At 42.2% G+C, this 21,908-nt stretch overlaps 6 protein-coding genes across 6 annotated transcripts; 1 reads left to right on the top strand and 5 right to left on the bottom strand.

The window, feature by feature from the left end:
• Nucleotides 1-2,685: 2,685 nt before the first annotated feature.
• Nucleotides 2,686-3,423, bottom strand: EAE97_001887 (uncharacterized protein; the record flags this gene model as incomplete). The annotated part of the gene is made up of 2 exons (XM_038872398.1): nt 2,686-3,157; nt 3,239-3,423. The coding sequence occupies 2 exons, from the start codon at nt 3,421-3,423 to the stop codon at nt 2,686-2,688; spliced, it is 657 nt and encodes a 218-aa protein (XP_038736956.1).
• A 1,244-nt stretch (nt 3,424-4,667) lies between these two features.
• On the bottom strand, nt 4,668-7,128 carry EAE97_001886 (uncharacterized protein; the record flags this gene model as incomplete). The annotated part of the gene is made up of 2 exons (XM_038872397.1): nt 4,668-4,839; nt 4,892-7,128. The coding sequence occupies 2 exons, from the start codon at nt 7,126-7,128 to the stop codon at nt 4,668-4,670; spliced, it is 2,409 nt and encodes an 802-aa protein (XP_038736955.1).
• A 406-nt stretch (nt 7,129-7,534) lies between these two features.
• EAE97_001885 (uncharacterized protein) lies at nt 7,535-10,383 on the bottom strand. Its single transcript, XM_038872396.1, has 4 exons — nt 9,883-10,383; nt 9,725-9,833; nt 8,359-9,675; nt 7,535-8,302 (listed from the first exon to the last, which is right to left on the bottom strand). The coding sequence occupies exons 1-4, from the start codon at nt 10,077-10,079 to the stop codon at nt 7,820-7,822; spliced, it is 2,106 nt and encodes a 701-aa protein (XP_038736954.1). The 5' UTR covers nt 10,080-10,383; the 3' UTR covers nt 7,535-7,819.
• A 273-nt stretch (nt 10,384-10,656) lies between these two features.
• EAE97_001884 (uncharacterized protein) lies at nt 10,657-11,855 on the top strand (the record flags this gene model as incomplete). The annotated part of the gene is made up of 3 exons (XM_038872395.1): nt 10,657-10,678; nt 10,736-11,742; nt 11,811-11,855. The coding sequence occupies 3 exons, from the start codon at nt 10,657-10,659 to the stop codon at nt 11,853-11,855; spliced, it is 1,074 nt and encodes a 357-aa protein (XP_038736953.1).
• A 1,168-nt stretch (nt 11,856-13,023) lies between these two features.
• Nucleotides 13,024-17,267, bottom strand: EAE97_001883 (uncharacterized protein; the record flags this gene model as incomplete). The annotated part of the gene is made up of 3 exons (XM_038872394.1): nt 14,432-17,267; nt 13,790-14,206; nt 13,024-13,706 (listed from the first exon to the last, which is right to left on the bottom strand). Exons 1-3 carry the CDS (start codon nt 16,653-16,655, stop codon nt 13,024-13,026), a joined length of 3,324 nt encoding a protein of 1,107 aa, XP_038736952.1. The 5' UTR covers nt 16,656-17,267.
• Nucleotides 17,268-20,062: 2,795 nt separating this feature from the next.
• On the bottom strand, nt 20,063-20,926 carry EAE97_001882 (uncharacterized protein; the record flags this gene model as incomplete). The annotated part of the gene is made up of 2 exons (XM_038872393.1): nt 20,063-20,690; nt 20,733-20,926. The coding sequence occupies 2 exons, from the start codon at nt 20,924-20,926 to the stop codon at nt 20,063-20,065; spliced, it is 822 nt and encodes a 273-aa protein (XP_038736951.1).
• Nucleotides 20,927-21,908: the final 982 nt, after the last annotated feature.

The following is a 21,908-nucleotide window of genomic DNA, read 5'->3' as shown; positions in this document are numbered from 1 at the left end:
TACAAATAGCTATATCTCTTATTATTACATTAAATATTATAACAATATCATCTTTGGTATAACCATTTCTTATAAGATAATGAATAATATACCAAAATCTAAAATCAATTGATTAAATAGTTATTGAATTATTGAAGATTAAAAAGAAATGATTGGTTAGAGTGATGAGATTTATAAAATGTCCCAAAAGAGGGGTGGCCCAAAAGTGGGGTGTGCGACTTACTTCTGCACTATACAAGGTTTCTTTGATCTCTGGAACTATGAATGACACGAATGGAAATGAAGGTAGCAAACCAAAAAATGCTCTACACGCCATTGACCAAGAGCGAGCATGTTATGCTATCACATTGGAAAGGAATGATTGGTGGTATCTAACGCAGAACATGTCAATCACTCACCACAATCATTGCGATCTTTCAAGATTTCTGTTCGATGGTAAATTCATTATATGCAGTCAATCTGTTGGACTTGATTGAGGGAATGGCTGTCAAATAGTTCATTCATTCATCTGATTTCTCTCTTTAATAACTATAAAGTCATCAACTTCAAAACAATGAACATTGAACTATATAATCTGTATGAATATTCGACTATATCAAAGGAGAATCCTTGCAAAATCTAGATTCAAAGGTGATCGTTGACTTAGAAATACAACAATACAAAAAATACTCAGTATTATCTTGTTAGGCCATACCCTTTCACTCCCTCTTATAGTAAATTACACACAAGTCTTTAAACCGGACAATTAGCTTTTTCTATTGACAAGATATGTGATTACCGACAATTCACCCTTTTTTTTCCGTACATTTTTTGGATCGATTCCAGTACGACCGTGAAGATTATGCGAAGTGTGAAAATCTCTAAAGCTCACCGACAGTCATGAAGCATATACTGGTAATTTCTTCCGACGCCTTTCTTTGATCAATTTCATGGAAGTACATAACAAAAACAGGTGTACTCATTCATCACGTTTATGATAAATTGCATTAATCCTGCCTGGAGGTTCTTAATCTAGAAGCTTTCAAATCGCGTAGGATTGACTCTGCTCATCGTGAGCTTTCTACCGACATAACTCATAGACGATCTCACCTGAAGTTTCAGTCCTTATCATGCGAACACTTATTCTTTCACAGTCCCATCATTACAATGATCGAAGTTTCGAGCCATCCAACTACTATTGTCGTGCCCAACATATAAAGAAGCATGTTAGCCATATCCGTATATGTAGTTGTCCTACATCTTCTTTTTCGTTCAATTAATGAGATTCGACATGGTTCAAACTCGAAGCATCTTACAAAAAAGGCTAACAGATATCTTTGACGTACAAAGTAATACTTCACTCAGAAAAACATAATCATTGACATGGAATAGGATCATTTGTTTTGATGTACTCTTTGAGAATGATAGTATATACTCTGCGAAACCTGAGAGATTTAGCAATGGCTACTCTTACGAATCATATCCAGGATGAGTGCCAACTACCCAAACCAAAATGCGCAAAATGTACCTCCTCAACCTCTACAATGCACTTCATACTGGTTTAAGTACAGATGCGGAGATCCCGGTAAGCATCAAAATCTCCACAAATGTGCCACATATGCCTCCACTCCTTGGGCCTGCCGTTATATCAGACGCGTTGAAACTGGAGAGATCAAAAACTACAATTGTCCTGATTGCCAAAGAAAGTAAGAGACTTCAATAATTCTTCTGATTGGATCTGAGAAGTAGGACTAACAGGGACGTTTTCCCTCTAGAAAATCAAAATTTAGAAATAATGAGAGAAAGGGCCCGAGACGCCCCGACAAGAGAAATGGGTCAAACAAGTACAGCACTCATCTGCGAACTAGGAATAGCTCTGTCAAGTAGAGCAACACCAAATGTAGTCTTGGTACTCAGAGAGAGAATGATGAACATGAGGTCGAGGTTGAAGTTGCAGGATGAGAGAAATTCTTGATGTCAACAGGAATTTCCGTATAAGATGGCATAATTTAGGTACTTTTACTTTGTAACTCTGCCTAATCTGACTCGTTGAGTATTGTTCATTCTGTCACATGATGGCGTTTGGAACGTTGAATGAGCTTCGGTGACAGAGGGCTATGCAACTCTTCTCAGCAAAACTGTAATCCTAAGTCATAAAAGTCATTCGAAACATGATTCATCAAACATCTAGCAAATAGCCAGCCACGAAAGCCTCTACAATTACCTACAACAACGAATGTTTTAAATGTATCATCGGTGTTAAGCAAAAGAGCCGAAGCCGAAATATTATGTTGGTGATGAAATGTCATGAAAAAAAGAGATTTTCTCAAGAGTTTTGAATATGCATTTGTTGTGGGTAAATTACTGATATATAAGCTATTGAGGAATACACTGTGTTGCTTGAAATGGCGACTGTATATTTCACTTAGACTTTGTTCACGACGTGGGAAGGGGTTAGGAAAATAGCCGAAGATTTAAACGACCAAATAAATAAGAGTGTGTGGAGTTTATGGTTAAATATGGTATTCGATTAGCGGATCAGAATTATATGCTAAAATAATTAAACGATGCTGTTTGTCATATTCCAACTAGCTACTAATCAGAGTAAATACAATTCCTGTTCCGCGTCAAGCCCTGATAACAAATTGCTCTTCTGCAATTGACAACCCCAGTTGAGTTCAATCCAGAGTCGATTAGCTATCCCACTTAATCGCATGTAAGAGAATCCAGCTTGCGAGATAGATCAGCCATATCATTCTTATCTCCATATCCGTGCATCTCCATGTCCAGTTCCATCTCATCCGTCATTTCAGCCTCCATCTTCGACTTCAATTGTGCCTTTGCACCCATTCTCGATCTCTTGGGTATCTTCTTAGAAATCTTCGTGGGTGTATTCATAGGAATTCTGTGTCCACCTTCGCTACGTGACTTGACAATAGCTCTTCTATATCTCAATTCATCACCTCTAGCTTGGTGGGATTTGATATCCTTGCTTCTTGACAACTTGTCTCCTCCTGTTCCATTCAATGTGGATTTGTGCTTAATGCCACTTCGCTTTTGATTGGAAAGACTGGATCGCTTGAATACTCTGCTATCATCGAATCCTGATGATTTGGTGGCAGTGTTCGTGGGAGTATTCATGTAAATTTCATCTGAAGCATAACCGGAATCTCTACTACTAGTCTGCAGTTAGCCACAGATCCCACCATCAAATCTCGAATCTCAAATCTAGAAATCCTAATTGAAAGGGAGTACTAACCTCATGACACATTCTGCGCAATCTCTATCCTTGACTTCCTCCGTATAAACCACATCAGGGATACAGGGCTGATTGTCGAAATGACTCCTGCATCTTGCGGTGTTTTCCTGCCCGCTGTGGAGACATCTGTATTGGAAAATATTTATCTGGCAGCGTCTTGAGAAGATGGAATTTGGAGTATTCATTTTGATGATACTTGTGACTTGAAGAAATTGACTTGCTGCGATTTAAAGAAGTTGACTTGATTCAGTTCTGATGATCTTGATGTGGTTTTGATAATGTTGACGAGGAACAATTAATTGGTGGTAATGCTTTTGGATTGATTGAACTGTTGCGACTTTGCGACTGGGAATCAAGAATAGAAAATTGTGATGGAGCAGACGTGACTGGAACATATATAGATATGAGAAAAAGATATCCACAGCCGAAGGGGTTGATACGGTGTAAGCGTATATGCTGTTAGCTTCACAATATTTCGACACACCGTGAACATGATACATTCTAACCGTATAACTCTCGATATCACTCACATACGAGGCTGTTAATAATTGAGTCACTGTACTATACAGAGATAATGTTGATGTTAGGTTACCACGAGAGGACTTGACATACCGTAAACATGATACATTCTGACCGTATCACCCTCAGTATCACACACATACAACGCTGTTACGAAATAAGCATACCATACTATACACAGGTACGGTTGATGACAAATTACCACTAGAGCATTCAGCTCACCGTAACCCAACATATCGAAACCATTACGGCAATGCAAGTCGGCGCTCTTTAGTGACAGAAAAACAACAGCTACTCAATGTGTGGATTAGACGATACAATGAGTACAGCATCTGCCATCTAACAGCATTCAGCTTAACCATAAACCTCTCAAAGATTACCTAGTCACTACCCAAACTCATCTTATAGAATGGAGTAAATAAATAAAAAGATATCAGACAACAATCCCATGTTGTTCAAAAGCAGCATACATTCATTATAATGATGTAGTAAACACCAGAAACATTTTCATTTGTGCTGAATATTCCATCCCACTTATACTAACACAATGACCGCAAATGACTCTCATGCCCCTTGAATCTTGTGACAGATATTAGTCATCAGGGACGAGATTTTGATTGTCTTCTCCGAAGAAACGGGGAAAACATATCAACATCGATCATATCAAGCCGCGCAAAATTTTGCTATCTAACAACAACTGTCTTAAAATCTAGATTCCTCTTGTCCTAATTGATCTATCCATAAAAGATAGAGATCAACAGTGGAACAAGATACATGGAGAATCAAGATAGTGTATATCATCATACAAGCAAATTAAACTTTAGTATTGTCTGTAGTAAACTTTGAATACCGACTAGTCATAACCAGCTTAAATTTGAATATAAATATGTATTTAACATAAAACCTTCACTCAAGCTCTAAGTTTCCTCTCTGGCATATTCAACACCATGTGACCCTCCTCATGTTCCGTAAATCCCAGTTTCTCCGCCTCCTTCCATACCTCTGGATATAATTCCCTTGTCCATTCCGCCACCAAGTCTTTCCTATTTGAGCCTTGAATTGCATTATAAATCGTTCCAATGCTGCTTCATGTTAGAAAACTACTTAGAGCAATAGAATCAGAACACAACTTACGTCAATATATCTGGGCCAAACCCAACATCCTTCTCCATAGCCTCCACCAACACCTTGACCTCATCTAATTTTCCTTGTCCAGCTAATGCACCAGCATAAGCAGCATGAACTTCCCTCGTGATTTCAATCTCCATCCTTTTCATCTTAGCCCAAATCTCCCTTGCTGGTCCATCCCCAAAAGGTTTCCTCTGGCATGCTTGAAACACTATTTCCAGACTCTTGTAACTAGGTCCTTCGCGAGAATTTGTGATATCATCCCAGAAATGTAGAGATCGACTAGCATCTTCGCAAGCTGTATAAGCCAGCATTAAAGAGTTGTATAGACGGGTATTAGGTTCTATGGTACTGTCCATTTTCAACATATTGTGAACCATATCGAGAGAATCGGCATCGGCACATGATGCTATACCAACAAAACAGTCTATGTAAGTCTCTAACACAGGACGTCTGTTAGGGCTGATATGTTGCCGCATGTGACCAAAGACATGACAAGCCATATCCGATCTTTTGCGATCAAAAAACTCATTCATAATGCGCGTCCGTGTAGGAACATCGGTCTCGTCAAAAATGTGGGTGACGACACGATAAGCATCCCATATACGATCCTCATGGTTGTTTCTGTCAAAACAAAAAGCGAGTATCGCATCTCGTATCTGAGCTCGCTCTAAAAGGGTATAGTGGTAAGTATTGACTTGTAGCAAATCTACTACATCATGAAGTTCGTTACGGGCAATGTACATTGTAGAGAGTGACGAAACAGTATCCGCCTCTAACCTTGCATTACGCTCGTCAAGATCGGAAATGATTGATGAAATCTCGTTGTAAGGCAGATTTTCAGAGGCACAGAGTGCTCGGACAAATCTATTAATGACGGGCAAATCCTCATCTTTATAAATTTCCTCGCCTTGGAGCAGGTTATAGGATGCATGGGCACCCGAAAGATCTCCAGCACCAACTCGATAGTCCATCTGCAGGATGAAAGTTCTTGCATTTGGACGAATATTAAACTTTTGCCCCAATGCGATATAACGTTCTGCAAGATATGGATCATTTTTCGATATTGCATATTCGACCAAACCATTGATAGTGTCAATATCAGGTCTCATAGAATGATCGTCAGGATAGCGCTTCTCCATGATACGCATCATACGTTCCACATCTTCAACGCCCTTGTCCATAGCACTTGCAGCCCATTGAAACACAACATCCCACTTTTCCTTTTGCAATTTTTCTGATTCGAGAACTTTGCGAAAGATACCTTTACACCAGTCTAGCAGTTCCTCATGACGAAGACAAAATTTGAGTATATCTTGCAGTATGCTGGGGGTAAGTTCCACCGGATCATAGAAAACTTTCTCAAACCATGCTTGCGCTTCCGGAACACGGTCCCTAGACGTATAAAACTTGACGACAATTTCCTTGCTGGTGTTATTACGTCCTATGCGTAGCTCTTCCAATCTCTCGTATGTCTTCATTAGTTCCACCTCGTTCCCTTCTCGCGCAAATCCAGATAAAACGGTAAACCAGTTCCGTTTCATGATTTTGCGCTGCGTGGCACTGTACTCTTTAATCGAGGATCCCGAGGAAGATTTCTCATCCTCTAGAAAATTTTGAGCCTCCTCTTCGCAGAGCTCTCTAGCCTCCAGAGATTTCCCAACCCCACTCAGTATCTTTATAAAGCGTTCATAACTTGGCGCATTCTCATTAGATCCAGATAAATCCGACAGCTTCTTGATCTCTAGGAAGAGAAGTCTTGCCAGTTCTAGGAAATCGTTCGTCTCATCTTTAGGAATAATCGTCAAGGCTTTCAAAGCCGTCATAAAGTCCTTAAGGTGTCCGTCCCCCAACCCACAACTAACCAGATACTTTAAAGTCCTCAACGCATGCCCCGCCTCGATATTATTTACTGCTCGCTCTGTATCGACCTTATGTTTGAAAAATTCATTGAAAGCTTTGAGCATATCATCTTTATTCGCAGTTCGTGCGTGAATCTTCGTCATCAAGCTAAATTCTGCCATTTTTTTCATTCCGGGTTCCAAGTCTGGCGCTTTTGGTTGTCGTGGAGGTTTCCGAGAAAATCCAAAAAGAGAACGACGAGGTGCGTAAGATACTGTAGGGAGTGCATTCCGGCGACGTCGGAGTGTTAATGACGATGGCGCTCGATTTTGGCATGGTAATATAAGGCCTTCGTTTGACAAAAGTCCACGGAAGACTCTGCGGGTCAATTGGGAGCGCATGGTTGAGAAATAGTAATGCTATGTACAGTATCTAAAGAACCAAAGGATTAGATGGAAACAGAAGAAGCAGTAAAGTCGTTTGACTCACGGTATGATAGAAGAAATACAATTGAGGTACTAAGAAGCTTCAAGGTGTTCATTAACTTTTTTGCCATTGGCCTTCGAAGCTTGGAGAATTGTGCGGCAACTCCCGTTTAGATCCGCACTAAAAATGCAGCCAATCATTGATGTTGGAGAGCTACCCCTCACTAATCCCTATTTGAAACAACTTATATTAGCTTTGCTGGACTGGGTCACTAATCGAATTAAGATATCGATGAACCATTTTAGAGACTCAATTGAAAAGTTAAATTTTTGACAAGATAGAAACTACCATCACACATGCAGAATAGTCACGTCGAGCTTATATTGAGAAATAACTAGTTGCCCTTAAAGATCGTTTCAATTATCTCGATTCCATGAGACTAAAACTACCAAAACCATCAGAACCACCAATCTGAGATGTCTAGTCTACTACTACCCCGAGAAAGCTCGTCATCCATATATTATCCCCAAAAACATGCCAACCAATCTAAAATCCTCCACCACCATCTGCAAAACGCCAATAGAATCATAAATCATACCGTTAATGCCCATTCCATATATAGCTTAACGCCATTTCGATGTCCGGAAACATATATAAAGCTCACAATCATAGTAATTCAGGCTCTTCATCTTCCATGCCCTCTTCATCACTATCCCATTCTACATCGTTTGCAGCTGCTTCAGCTTGGCGTTGAACCTCTGCCAAGCCGCTCAATTCGGTAATGTAGTCCTTTTCAGTTAATGCGCGCTTGATAAATTCCCATCCATCTTCTTTGTATGCATTCACAATCTTTGGCGAGCAGGCTGAACAGCAATTGTAAGAAGGGCCGCTGATTAGCATTGTCTTGTAAGCGGCCAAGAAACCTCGAATCTGATGAGGCACGAGACCTAGAGGATGATTTGGTGGGTCTCGATCAAACTCCAGTTGACCAGATTGTTGATTTGAGGAGAGCTTCGGAGCTGGAGCAGCACCTTTCAGCGGATGTTGAAGAACAGAAGCAAGCAGTTCCACAAGCTTAGAAGATGCTTCGGGTGCAACACCTGGTCGAGTGACTGTGCACTGTTGATCAAGAGTTTGATCTTTTACGGACTAAAAGAGTCATGTTAGTAAATCATGTAAAGAGGAAGGATAGCTAGAAAACTTACGTCAGATGGCGCTACAACGTCGTTACAGAAGTAACAGCCTAGAGCGGCAGAGCCTCCATCTTCAGGAGTAACCCCATGTCTCATCACAACGTATGTATCAAATCCTAAAGCTGCATTCATAACGATCTTGCCAGCCGCCTTTCCCATTACAGTTGGGAGCCATCTACTCTCACGAGTATCCATCAATAAAAAGATGGCATCGTGATCCTCAATAAGCTTTTGTAAAAGCTCGAAATTCGCCTTCGTAGCAGCTTCATCTGTGATCGGATGTCCAAGCATTGGTACTGCCATTACATGTCCCGTGCTATCAACTCCTGGATAAATTTCCTGAAGAGCTTCAGATGCTCTAAATGCTTTCTTGGCACCGCCATCAATACAATCTTTGAAGTCGAACAATGGCTGGCGAACAGGATTCGAAAAAGAAACAGAGGCATTGTCAACGAAGGTAATTTTGCGTACTCCCCAACCCATCAGAAGTCTCGAAACGTATGTCCCAAGGGTTCCAGCTCCGAGTAATAAGCATTTCGTGTTTTTGATAGTATCCAAATTCAATTCAGGTGCGATGCGCCACTTCATCAATTTAAGATTTAAATCTACCGCTTGGTCGGCTAATTGAGCAGGATCCATGTATTGAGCCAAATTGGTGACTTTCGCAGTGAGCTTTCCAAGACTATTACGCTCCCAGCCTGTTACTTTAGGAATCTGATCCGGGGCAGTGAGCTGATATTCTGGGTCGTAAATGCTCTCTAAAATCAAGATTAAACTCTGAGGCACATGGCGTTTTGCATGATTATCTCTGTAGCAAAGTATTTGGACTTTGTCGAGCTTGTACCTCCGTCTAACTAGAACTAACAGATTACGTAGCATCCACCCCGGATTCTCATGATAAGTAGACGGGTCAACAAAAGATACGTATTGATCCTTTGTATCTACACCATTAAAGAAACCATCTTCGAATTCTCGCAAGGATCCAATAACCCACCTGAAGGGCAGGTCAGAGGTCGATTCATTCTCCGGATCTTGTGGCTGGTCCGAAGATGGATATACTCGCTTGGCTAGAAAGAATCCATGCTCTCTATTATCGTGGCTGTAACGCCATGTACCAAGTTCTTCCGTAAGCGCCGTGGTTTCTTCAGCGCTGAATTTAGGCGGCTGTTCCACTTTCCGCCATGCCGGCTCCGAATGGAGAGCAGGAAAAGCAAACCAGTATGTAAAAGTGTATTTCTTCAAATTTGCAAACGACAAAATAGTGAATGAAGAAAGTAATGAAGGGATGGAATAAATGGTGCCATCATTAATAGCATCCCAAATCTGCCCCTGTCAGAACGTCATAGAAGCGAGTCGATCAGAAGATCACGGGACTTACTTGTTTAGCAGAAGTTTGTAACATTGCTTGTTTGTCCATATTTTTGAAATCTTCGATGGTATTAACATTCTTGATTTTGCCCTCAGCTCGAATGTGGCCAGATGGAACACTATGAATGAATCAGTACGCGTTATTGAAACACGAAGGCGAATCCATACTCGTTGCTACTCAAAGCATTACCAAGAACTCTCATACGAGAACTTTGATCAGGGCTCTGCGTAGCTCTTGGTTCATATAACCCAAGAACAGGTCTTGCAGAGTCGTCCAGTTTATCATGATCGATCTTTAGTTGGGAAAGAGCTGTGTAAAATGGTAGCTCTATTTCAGAAGCAAATGGGGCGAACTTTAAAGCCATGTCGAGTTGGTTGTTAACCTTCCTCACGCAAATAGCTGTGTATAGCTCTTGTATAGTAGAAAATGAGGTTATTAATTCTTCTACCTCACCGTCCCAAGGGCCTTCTTCAATAGAGGCAACGTCGGTATCTTGGGTACAGTCTTGACTCTAAAGATCAAAGCAATTTGGTTAGCTTTGTTAAGATTTTGTAAGAGTTGATGTGGTAATTTGAGATCGTGCAAGAACTGAAAGTATCTTATGAATGAAGTCAAGTTGTAAGAGGTGCAGTGTGACACTAGAGTCTTAGGTTGAAATCATGAGATAGATGGAGGAGGGGCAATTAGGTTAGTGGGATACAGCACGTTGAGTGATTCAGTAAGACAAGGATTCAACTCACATGGCCCGAGGTTATATAATCAGCCAATCGGTGATACTCCGGCATATTTATGATTGTTTCTCTCCAAGCTGCCTTTGCTATTTCACACTTCCATGGGAATTTACAAAACCTCCCACCACACATCCTCACACAATTGGAGAAGCAAAAATTGTAATAAAGGTTTTAGGAAACTTTGGGATAAGAAGAAAGTAAAAAAAAGTCATGTTTATAGGTCTGTGTGGAGGTAAGTGAATATTCTGAGCTTATATACAAATAATATTTAGTTGACCTTTGATCACAGGAATTTGTGCTGGCAAGAGTACAATCGCACAATATCTTGTAGAGCACCATGGCTTTACTCACCTTTACCTTCGACCAGAACAAGGTAGCAAGAACTCTACTCAAATCACCAATGGCGTTTCAACCGAAGAATCAAAAAATGTTGAAGAGAATAGCATAGCTCTGAGACAGAAGTCAAAACCTCAATCGCAATCCCAATATACCTTTACAAGCACCACAGACCTCCTCGACTTCGTAACCAAGCGCTGGCGCGAACGATGGGTAACAACCAATATCTACACTGAGTCTATCCTTGACGCCCTTCTCCGACGCCCCTTCTTTATTCTCGTCAGCGTCGACGCCCCAGTCTCCATCCGCTGGAAACGCTTCCAAGCACGTCCCAACACACCTTCCACACCAATCACTCTCGAAGATTTCCTCCTGCGTTCCGATCAGCATCTCTACGACCCCGAACACGGTCTCCAATCCCTCATTTCCCGCGCTACCATTCGTCTCCTCAATACCTCATCAGATCTCGCCCACCTATACGCTACACTCGGGAAACTCGATTTGACAAATGAAGACCGGCTCCGACCAAGCTGGGATCAATATTTCATGCAACTAGCTTCCCTCGCCGCCCAGCGCAGTAACTGTATGAAACGCCGTGTGGGTTGCGTCCTAGTCCGCGAAAAACGAGTAATCTCAACCGGCTACAATGGCACACCCAGAGGTCTACTCAACTGCGGAGAAGGAGGTTGTTCTCGCTGTAATGAAGGACAAGGCTCTGGAGTAGGACTCGGCACATGTCTCTGTCTTCACGCAGAAGAAAACGCCCTTCTCGAAGCCGGTCGAGAAAGAGTCCGCGAAAACGCCATCCTTTATTGCGATACCTGTCCCTGTCTCACATGCAGTATCAAGATTGTGCAAGTCGGGATTTCTGAAGTGGTTTACAGTCAAGGATACAGCATGGATGCGGAAACAGCAGCAGTATTTGGTCAGGCGGGAATTAAATTAAGGCAATTTATTCCGGTATGTGAAAATTCCTAGCTAGTCTGCAGCATGAGCGAGTTCACTCACTAATCCCCTTTTCTTTACAGCCGGCAAATGGTTTAATCCATCTAGAAAAACAGTCACTATATTAGCATTTTAAAGCGATGATACCCAATTTATACATAGCATAGCGAAGGATGGGAAAAGCATATGAGCATTTACATACACGTATTTTCACTGTTTACACACATACGTAGTGTGAAAGACACCCCTCTCAAGATAACCTTCTTTCTCCTTTCTTTCTGCTCTTAACCTTCCAATCCTGCCTTTTCTTACCCCTTCCAGTATCGTAGTCGTGGAAAAATCGACTTCCTCATTCTGACTTCCACCTTCTGATTACTAATTTCCAAGTATATTAGCAGCACTAGCATCTCCAACTCCCTCTCCCTCTCCATTCTCCATCATCCTCTCTAATTTACCCTCTCACCCTCTCCATTCTCCCCCCTCTCCCCAACTCAATACAAACTCCATTATATCATACAAAAGAAAGTAACATATACATAGGACATATAGACAATCATCCCCTTACCTACCCTCTTACCTACCCCCCATCCATCTATCCCATCTATCTTTCATCCCCTTCCTCAATTAATAACAGAACTCCAAGTCTCTCATAGAAAGTATAACATATCTCGCATCCCATCAATATTTCATTTCCTTCATTCCCTCCGTTCCCTCCCTCCATACATCACATAATCAATCAAGTATTATTCAAGCATCATCCAAGCACCTCTGAACATTTGAGTAGGAATCCAAATATCCAGATATCCAGATATCCAAATATCTAATCAACACAAACGAAAAGCAATTATCAAGATTCCACGTCATTTACATTCACATTCATACCAAATCAATTCAATTCAATTCACATTCAAATGCTAGCACATCTCAACTCAACCTATACATCAGACAGGTAGGCGGTAGACGAGAATTTGAATTCATCTACAAGTCCAGATCCAAATACAAATGCAGAATCCAAAAGGAAGTCGTATCCATAATTCGTAATCATATTTCATTTTTCATTTTTCATATACATATCCATATCCATGATATCATGATAATCATAAAATGCGTATCTAAAAGAAAAACACAACGAAATAAATCCAACGCAGAAAATCCAATGCAGAACCAAGAGTAAAGAAGAGGTATTATTTCCACGGCCGTGACATCATTACCCATACCAAGTATCGCAGCAAGGAAAAATAACAAAAAGCAAAAAGAAGAAACGAGAAAAGAAAACAGATCCGCTACATCCAATCCCTAGATGTCTCTATCCCTACCCCTATCCCTCCCTCTGCTCCTACTAGCTCTCCTACCATTTCTCCCCCTACTCCTCTCCCTCTCCCTCTCCTCATCCTCTGCATCCGCAACCGAGCCACGACTCGAACCTCCCGCCAACCCACCCTCCTTAACAAACCCCATCAAAAGATCCCCCCACGTCTGTTTCCCCGCAACGACATCTCCCACACCCCTAACCACCCTCTCAACCATTTCATTCCCACCGCCAAACTCCTTCGCAATATCTCTTTCTCTTTCGCGACTCCCACTCCCATCTCTACTCCGACTCAACGGTCTCCCATCTCTATCAAACCTTGCTGGCAATACCTCCACGTCATCATCCTCGCTTTTTTCACTATCACTCTCATCACCATGTCTTCCTTTCTTATGTTTACGGTGTTTACGAGGTCTGGAAGGTCGATCAGATGAAGGATCCGAGTTACGTCTTCGTCTTCTTCTATAACGACGATCCGAAGATGGATTGGGTTGTTCATATGTATTTACCGTGGAAGTTGATTGATCCGCTTTCGAATTGCGTATACGTTCTAAGCGACGGGAAGAAGTGGGAGATAGAGGAGCGAACATGACAGATTTGTTTGAGGGGGTAGCTTCGATTGGTGTCAAGGGTGAATCGGGTGTTGATGGTTTTGGAACATTTAGACGATCTAGAAAAATAAAGTATTAGTATATTGATGAATCATAATAATTATGTTGTACACATGGAAAGGAATGAATAATAGCAACGCACCCTCCCGGTCGTAAACATGATCAGTTTGAGGTGGAGAGGTTTCATGAAAAGGGAAATAAGACTCCTCTCTTGTATGAGGAGGTACTGTCATAAAAGGTGCGGGATTCGAAGATTGATGAGTACTCACATTGTCACCAGGAATTCTGGATGAAGGTGGGTAATGATGAGGATCATGAGTAGTAGGGCGTTGACTTGCATAGTCTTGAGGATTGTAAGGAGGAATAGGAGGGATTTCATGAACAAAAGGTGTAGATTTATTTCCATGATGGGTGAGAGTTTCTGGGTTAGAAGGAGGAGGTGGTGGGAATGCATTATTATCAGGATAGTATGAGCCTCCTGAAGCGTGAGGCGGCGAAGGCGAATATGTCTCATCACGGAAATTCGTGTAGTAACTTTCAGGTGCTTCGTCTTCATAGCCTGATTCAAAACGAATGTCAGTACGAGAGAAAGAGGTACATGAGGCCGAGCCACTCGAACAAATGATTTAACAGATATTGGAAGTACCTATGGACATGAAAATGAAATAACAAGATCATTCGGGGTTTTTGGGGATAAGATTTGAAAATCTTTTGGATAGAGACGATCTTATTTCCGACGGGGAAACCGAGCGGGAACTTGATCTAGAGTGCTGGGGGACCTCACGTCTTCGTTCGCGCTCACGCTCATGTTTTTCTGCGTCCTTTTTCTCTTTCTTCTCCTTTTTCTCTTTTCTCTTTCTATATTCATTGATTCCAATGGCGGCCGCACCTGTACCCAACGCACCAGCAGCAAGATCTCGGACTCTGCTACGGCTTCTACTTCGTGATCGCGATCGTGGTCGTTCTCCATCTTCGCTAGATGAATCTCGTTTGTGTCGGCGTGATCGACTTCGACTACGTCTGGTAGCACCGTAAGCAGCTCCAGCTGCGGCCGCCGCGACAGCTGGATCGTACTCGTTAGGTCGATCGAATGGTGCTGGCTGCTGGTGCGTGTATACAGGTTCAGTACCGTACTGAACCATGCCTAATTCTGGGTCAACACCTGGATCAGAATATACGCCTGTAGATCTGGCTCTCGACCTGCTTCTAGTTCTGCTCCTAGTCCTGCTTCTTCTTCTCTCCCGTCTCTCGTATACATCATCCTCCTCGGCTTCCTGCTTGGCCTTTCTATTCTCATACAAACCGGCCACTGCAGCACCCGCAAGACCTGATCCAGCTATCTCCGCAGCAGTTCGAATTCGTGATTGCGATCGTTGACCACTACGCTTTCGGGATTTATTCCGGAAATGCTCCGCGACACCAGCGACTATAGCAGCTCCAGCTCCAGCTTTTGCCATGGATTTCTTACGATGCGCTGGGTCGGCATGTATGCTCTTGCTTCTGCTCCTACTTGCATCCCGTATGATGGTAGTCCGCTTTTCGTACTCATCGGACCAATATTCATCGCCATCAGAATAGCGGCGACCACGAGACATACTTCTCTGTCGACTTCGGCCACGAACCAACTCTTCCTTGTTTGCAGTTCTGTTCTGGGCATATTTGACAGCAGCTCCAGCGGCAATTGCAGCAGCTGCCAAACCAAGGGCAGTCTTTAACTTATGATGACCATGTGGGCTGCTTGATCGTGACCTGCTCCTGCCCTCACGACTGTCGCGATAACGACTGCGTGCTCTAGTAACCACTTCGGCACCAATCGCACCTAAAGCAGCTCCACCAATGACGTTTCTACCACGATGGGCAATTTCAGATCCTTGCTTTTCTTTGTGGCTTGCCAAAAGAGCAGCTGCGCCAGCTCCAGCTAAGGCACCTTCTGCCAAATGTCTTCGGTGATGAGGGCTATGACTACGACTGCGTGTTTCTCTCTTGACAACCTTTTTTCGTAGGACATAACCTTCACTATCATATCCATCATCGTAACGACGATCATAATCATCGTCTCGGTCCCTTCTACCACCAACCTCACGAACATCTCGGCGGTAATAGTATTCATCCTCTTCTCTGCGTGGTTCAGGTCGTGGAACGATTTCTTGTTGTATCTCCGTCTTCCTTTCGATAACTTCAACCCGCTGTGATTCTGGCGCAATTTGAGGTATGATAATTGGAGCGGGGCTTGGCGCTTCTTGAACAATAATTTGCTGGGGTTCTGGAGCTCTTTGTCGAATGATAATTGGTGGTGGGGTAGGTTCTGGTCGATCATAGTATTCGGTCTCTCGGGAATATCTTTCGAGTTCATAGGGTTCATTATGACGTCGAGCGATTGTCTTTTCGACTGTGACATCGGTTTCGCGATCCGTCTCCCATGGTCTATCATTCCGACGCCGTTCCCAAGGTAGGGGACTCCCGCTTCGTTCCCGCTCCCGCTCATAAACTACTGTTCTAGTGCGATCTCGTTCACGTTCGGGTTCTCTAGCTCGCTCAACTGTACTTCTCTGATATTCGACCGCTCGATCATAGTCGACAGCTGAACGGGGTCTTTCAGGCTCGTATCGTTCGCGATCAACTTCAACTCTTCGATCGACCTCAATACGTTCGGTCCGTCTTGGCTCGGGTTCGTATCTTTCGCGATCAACCTCAACTCTTCGGTCAACTTCGATGCGTTCCGTTCGTCGTACTTCTGGCTCGTATCGTTCACGTTCGCGATCAATTTCGACTCGACGATCCACTTCAACTCGATCACCCTGTCGAGTTTCGTACTCTCGATGGGAAGAACGAACGGATCGAGTGTCGTCTATTTCCTCGCCTCGACTAGGTGCGACCCGATAACGTTGGACGGTACGATAAGTACTACCGTTTGGTTTCGAACGACCGTAGGTTGACCGTTCTTCATCGGAGGAATAATAGTCGACCTCTCGGTCATGATAAGAGCTGCGAACAACTCTTTCAGGCATTTTGAATTGTTTACCCTGTAGTTATTGCCCACAAAGTAAGGGTAAAGCGTATATGTGTCCGGAGACCACACAGTATATGTTTGTAAGTAGATTTGTTGGTTGTAGGTGATTTTTGTAAAAAGAAGAAAACGAAGACTCGAAGTTGTAGGTTGTTGTTATTTGTTGGTTGAGAGGGGGTTGGAAGTTGGAGGATTACTTTGGATCGAGGCTTTGCTGCTGATACTTTGCGCGCTCACTCTTCCTCTTGCCCCTCCTGACACGAGCGTATCTGTATGTAGGGACGTACTAGGTAGGTAGGTAGTGAATAAATTTAATGATTAGGATTTGATATGGTTGGTCCTACGGCCTTATGCGCCAATAGCTTATGGAGACATCTCGTGATATAAGCCAGATGATTGATTTATATAACGTTGTATGGTTTGAGGAATGAGTGAATGAATGAATGATGGATGTTTTGATGATGTTGGCGAGAAGCTTATTATTATATGGAATATGCACTCGAAGATATAACAAATATATGTAAACCTGATGTATGGTAAGTAGAAGATGAGGGGTGATTCTTTAAATTTCCACAAAGATACGATCCTCGAGTAAATGGGGGGGGGAGGGGGGTAAAACAATTTGACAGTGGGGACTTCGGATGAAAGTGGATTGGAAATTTGCGTCAGTGTACATATATGAATTGGGCGAAGTCAAGCTTTTTCGCTGGTTGAATGCGCGAATGCACAAATTCACACAACACACTTACTCACTTTTTATTACTCAACGAAAGAACCAAAGCAAAGCAGTTTACTAACTATACTATACTATACAACACGGAATCACAACTACTATTTACTAGGTAAATCACAACAAGATCTCGGGCGTCGACTCATCTAATCTCTCATCTCTTTGGGCAGCTACCTCAACCACGGGGAACCTTGGAGCATTTGATCTGGTGAAGAAAGACAACCCTCGTAGCGCTGGGATTAAGTTTTGGATAATCCAAGGAAGCGTGACGACCGACCTAGGTACAGTCAGTATTTGAGGAAAAGGCATTTTGGGCCTTGTGATACTTATCATTGTCTGTCTTGTCAAGCTTTTCCCAGACTTGACTGATACAGTTTATGATAATTGTTGAGATGTTGGGTAGGTAGATAGATGGTCGGATCTCACATTTCTTCTGGTGTGAAGCTCAGTTCTTATCCTGTATTTACGTTTATATCATTATTAACTAACTTATATCTTTAATCTCTTTATTTTCCCCAACCTCTCGAATGTTTGTTCCCATCCATTCTTCACATTTTCGCACATATTATAAGAGGTAGGTATTATAATCTAGGTAGGCACCCTCTATCTATTCGCCCTGGCCTGAGAGCTGGAGGGGCGTATCCTTGTAAAAAAAATGACCAACTTATGCAGCAGCGTGGAAAGTTTGGCGTCGCAAAGCGAATGAATGACGATGACGCACTCGTATCTTCGGGACATTCTACATTCTACATTCTACATTCTACATTCAACATTCACAAATTAAGGTTTACAATAAACAACAAAACAATTCCATCCAAACTTCTAATGGTCAGTCATTTTGGTGTGTAACTAGTTTTGGTAGTTCCCGCGGGTTGTGCTCGGGTATACATACTAATGATAATACAAGCTAGATGCTTAGTACATCATCTACCAAACCTCAACCTTCAACAGAGCCGCATGGGAAGTGACATATAATCTCGGGAGATGGTCAAATACTTATTAAACGCACAATACTGCGCCACGAGATAACGGCGGGTGTTCGCATCCATTTACCACCACGACGCCCCGTTAGATACAACCAGATACCTAGGTAGTCATACCTTAACCGCCACATCAGCGGTCAAAATGGTCATGGGCGTTCAGGTGCTCTCTTCATATCACGATGATGATTCTAGATGAACTTTATTCACAGGTCAGGTTTCAAAAAACGGGACCATCAGTAACGACCGAGTAGAAACCACAGATCACAGAGTCCAGCCTGCACGCAATCCATGCAAGGAAAGGCGATTAGGCTTTTCGATCGACAGCGCCCAATTCTTTGACTTTATTCACGCAGTCGATCAATTTAAGAATATAAGGCTGGTTTAACCTCGAGATCACCTCGGATCTTTGGGTTTTCAACACTGGCTGTGTTTGTTGCTGTGGACCGTGACGAACTGTGATTGGTTGGATATGGTGTTGCTTACGAAAGGAAATTCAGTCGGTCTCCACTCATCCTTCACTTCGCCTCGTGGAAGGAGATGTTTGATGTACGATATGATTACCTACACGCGTTACAGTCAGGTTGAGATGCTACTCCGTGCAGAGCTTGTCGATATATTCTTTTTGATAACTCTCAGGAGTGCAGGGCTTGTCGATACACTCTTTCTCTTCGATAACTCTCCCGGAGTGCAAAGCTTTTTATGCAAATCTCTATCGATATGTAACGGATCCCACTCAAAATTCTTTCTCTGCCACCAACTGCGATAACGTTGTTGCTTTTTCTTCAATTGCTTCTCGTACAAGTGAATTGTTCAGACAGGCTTCTGTTATTCTCAAGCACATGATGCTTCACGTATCTCACAAAAAGTATGAGGTATAGTCTGATATTACTATCTATGTTAAAATACATCACTTTACACCCTATAATATATAGCATGCAAGTGCATTCTGATCACCCAAAGATGCACATGTTATATAATTAGTCATCTATTTATATACAAGATAAAACACGATGATCATCCTAGCAAATGACTATCATTGAATTCTATCTTCATGAAGTCAACAAGATATTCTACACTATGTTATAATAGTACTATGTATTCCATAACAATAATCATATGATATCTTTAAATGTCATCACCACCTCACCGATTCAAATACACGTGACAATCTAAATCCACATCACAAAATCAATCCTCGCTCTACGTAAGCGAAAAAACAGGCGGAAATTGAGTACCTTTTCAAAGGACTTTTTTAATAGATTATAAATTTATTTCAAATGAAATACTGAGATTTAAAAAAAGCAAACAAAATTTCGAATCTTCTTTGTATCAATATAAAGTGTTTTTATTATTTAATATTATATTAAAATAGGATTCTAGTTGATAAAGTTCTTTCAAATCATAGTCAATTTCCGCCTGTTTTTTTGCTTACGTAGAGCCTCGATTTCCGTATTGAACCAAACAAACAACTTCCCATCCTCAACACGAAATTCATAATCTCAATTTCACATCCATACATCAAATATCACAGCGCAACAATCAATTTCAGCTCATATCTAATCTCAAAACAACGAGATGATACCACAGCAGTGAGAAGATTACTGATGTCCAATTTGTCATTGTGGTAATAATATCATCGTGTTTGTGTTATTCATTTCCTTGAAGCCCATTTCTTTCTTGCTGCAGAAGGTTTCTTTATGTAGAGGATTGGGTGGATGTGCAACAGCACCAGCTGCGGAGTGTTGCCCAGATTTCGGGTTGTCTTGTTGCGGGTGAGGGTGCTGCTGATGGTTCTGGTGATAGGTTTGGGTTTGGTGATGGGTTTGGTTTCGGTGATGGTTCCGGTGCTGGCGATGGCTCTGGTTCCTGTGATGGCCCTGGTGCTGGTCCTGGTACTGGTGTTGATGGTGGTGTTGGTTCCGGTGCTGGTGTTGATGGCGGTGTTGGCTCTGCTGCTCGTGTTGGTGGTGGTGTTGGTGGTGGTGCTGTGGTTGTGTTACTATTTTCTGATGATTGCGGTGCTGAGGGGTCATTTTCAGACGCTACTGATGTTATCGCGAGATCTTGGTCTGGAGATACATGAGCTGAGGATTGTGGGTTTAAAGTCGAAAGTTGAACACCTCCAGGCTCATTCCACCCTCCTGGTGCCATATGTTGATCGGCAAGGCCCGGTGATTGCAAAACATTGGTAGGCACAGGCTGAACTTCCGCTCTTCCTCCTTGTGTTATATTACTGCTGACAGGTACATCTCGAGTTGCTGGTAGTTCCGGTGACATACGACCCTGGTTACTTATATCCAGATCGTCACTGCCGATAATCTCTCTTAGTCATGATCTAGAAAACGTGAACAAACTCAAAACTCACTCTTCTGCGCAATCTCTACAAAACACATTCCTATCAGGTGTGATCATGGGTATCGCTTCTCTACAATAAGCATCCCCAATCAAATGTCTCTGACATCTGTATCTATGGCGGTAGTCGTCATGCTCGCATTTTGAGCATCTGAATCTGTCTATTTCGCAATAGAGGCCAGAGGTTACATTATTTGGATTATTCATGATGATTATTTCTGGAGTTTTGCAATGTCGATCTTTGAGGTTGAGAATACATGCATGTCATTTATAAACTGTAGTCGGTATTTTCTTCACATCTTTCATTTTAATTCTTTAGGGGGTCGATCGAAAGGTTTACTGTCCTCTCGTTATCTTGTACAAGGAATTTATCATTCTTTCGCGAGTTCATTGCTCTTTAGACCAGGAATGGTGAATGACAATTCAATACTTGGTGACTCATGATCTTCTTTCCATTATGACATCGAGAGAGAAAGAAAACAATGCACTGTAGTCAAAGGGTAATATTCTTTTGCTTCTGGTTTCATAAACATTCTACTCTATTGGTTTTCTCCTTCTACAATACGAAAGTTCGCTGCAAATCCGCCAGGTTCTTGAGAAGTTGGAGAGAATTCGAGGCTGTGGTAGAAGTATTTTCCTTTTGCTATCTGCAGATGATATGTAATTTCTCGCGACTTGTTAGCTGATTTTCGAATGTCCACGGGTAGCTGTATTCAGAGATGAGGTCTTCGAGTGTTGTGTTTGGGTGTCTTCGGGGACTTTGGGAATTGGGGGATTGTGGCGGTAATAGGTGAATAACTCGATTTGATCAAAATACCATATATTGGGCGGACTACAATGAATCATGGTACCATGGTGTGTTTATTAGATTGCCATCGACTATCAACTTGCTTACATATTATTCCGAATTTCTTTCAATCGAGAATGCTGTTTGAAGTTGAGAGACTTGAAAGTATCGTTTTATACAGTAGCGATGGTATTGATTATTGTCTTTGTAGGCAAGTTATGATTCAAGTGGCACATTGTTTCTATCTTCACATTCAGCAACTGCTGTTTCACACGATAATAGAAGACTTCAATGAACCAATTGTAATTTCTATCATAAAACCAAAACTTCCCATCCCGAAAGTACCTCAAGAGGCTACAAAAGTATCTAGTCAGACGCCAATACTCCAAGTAACCCGTCCTT

This window comes from Botrytis byssoidea, assembly GCF_014898295.1.
Source record: "Botrytis byssoidea strain MUCL 94 chromosome Unknown BBYS_003, whole genome shotgun sequence".
NCBI classification, from domain to species: Eukaryota; Fungi; Ascomycota; class Leotiomycetes; order Helotiales; family Sclerotiniaceae; genus Botrytis; species Botrytis byssoidea.
Note: the sequence above shows the minus strand (reverse complement) of the source record. Positions and strands in the feature narration are given on the sequence as shown.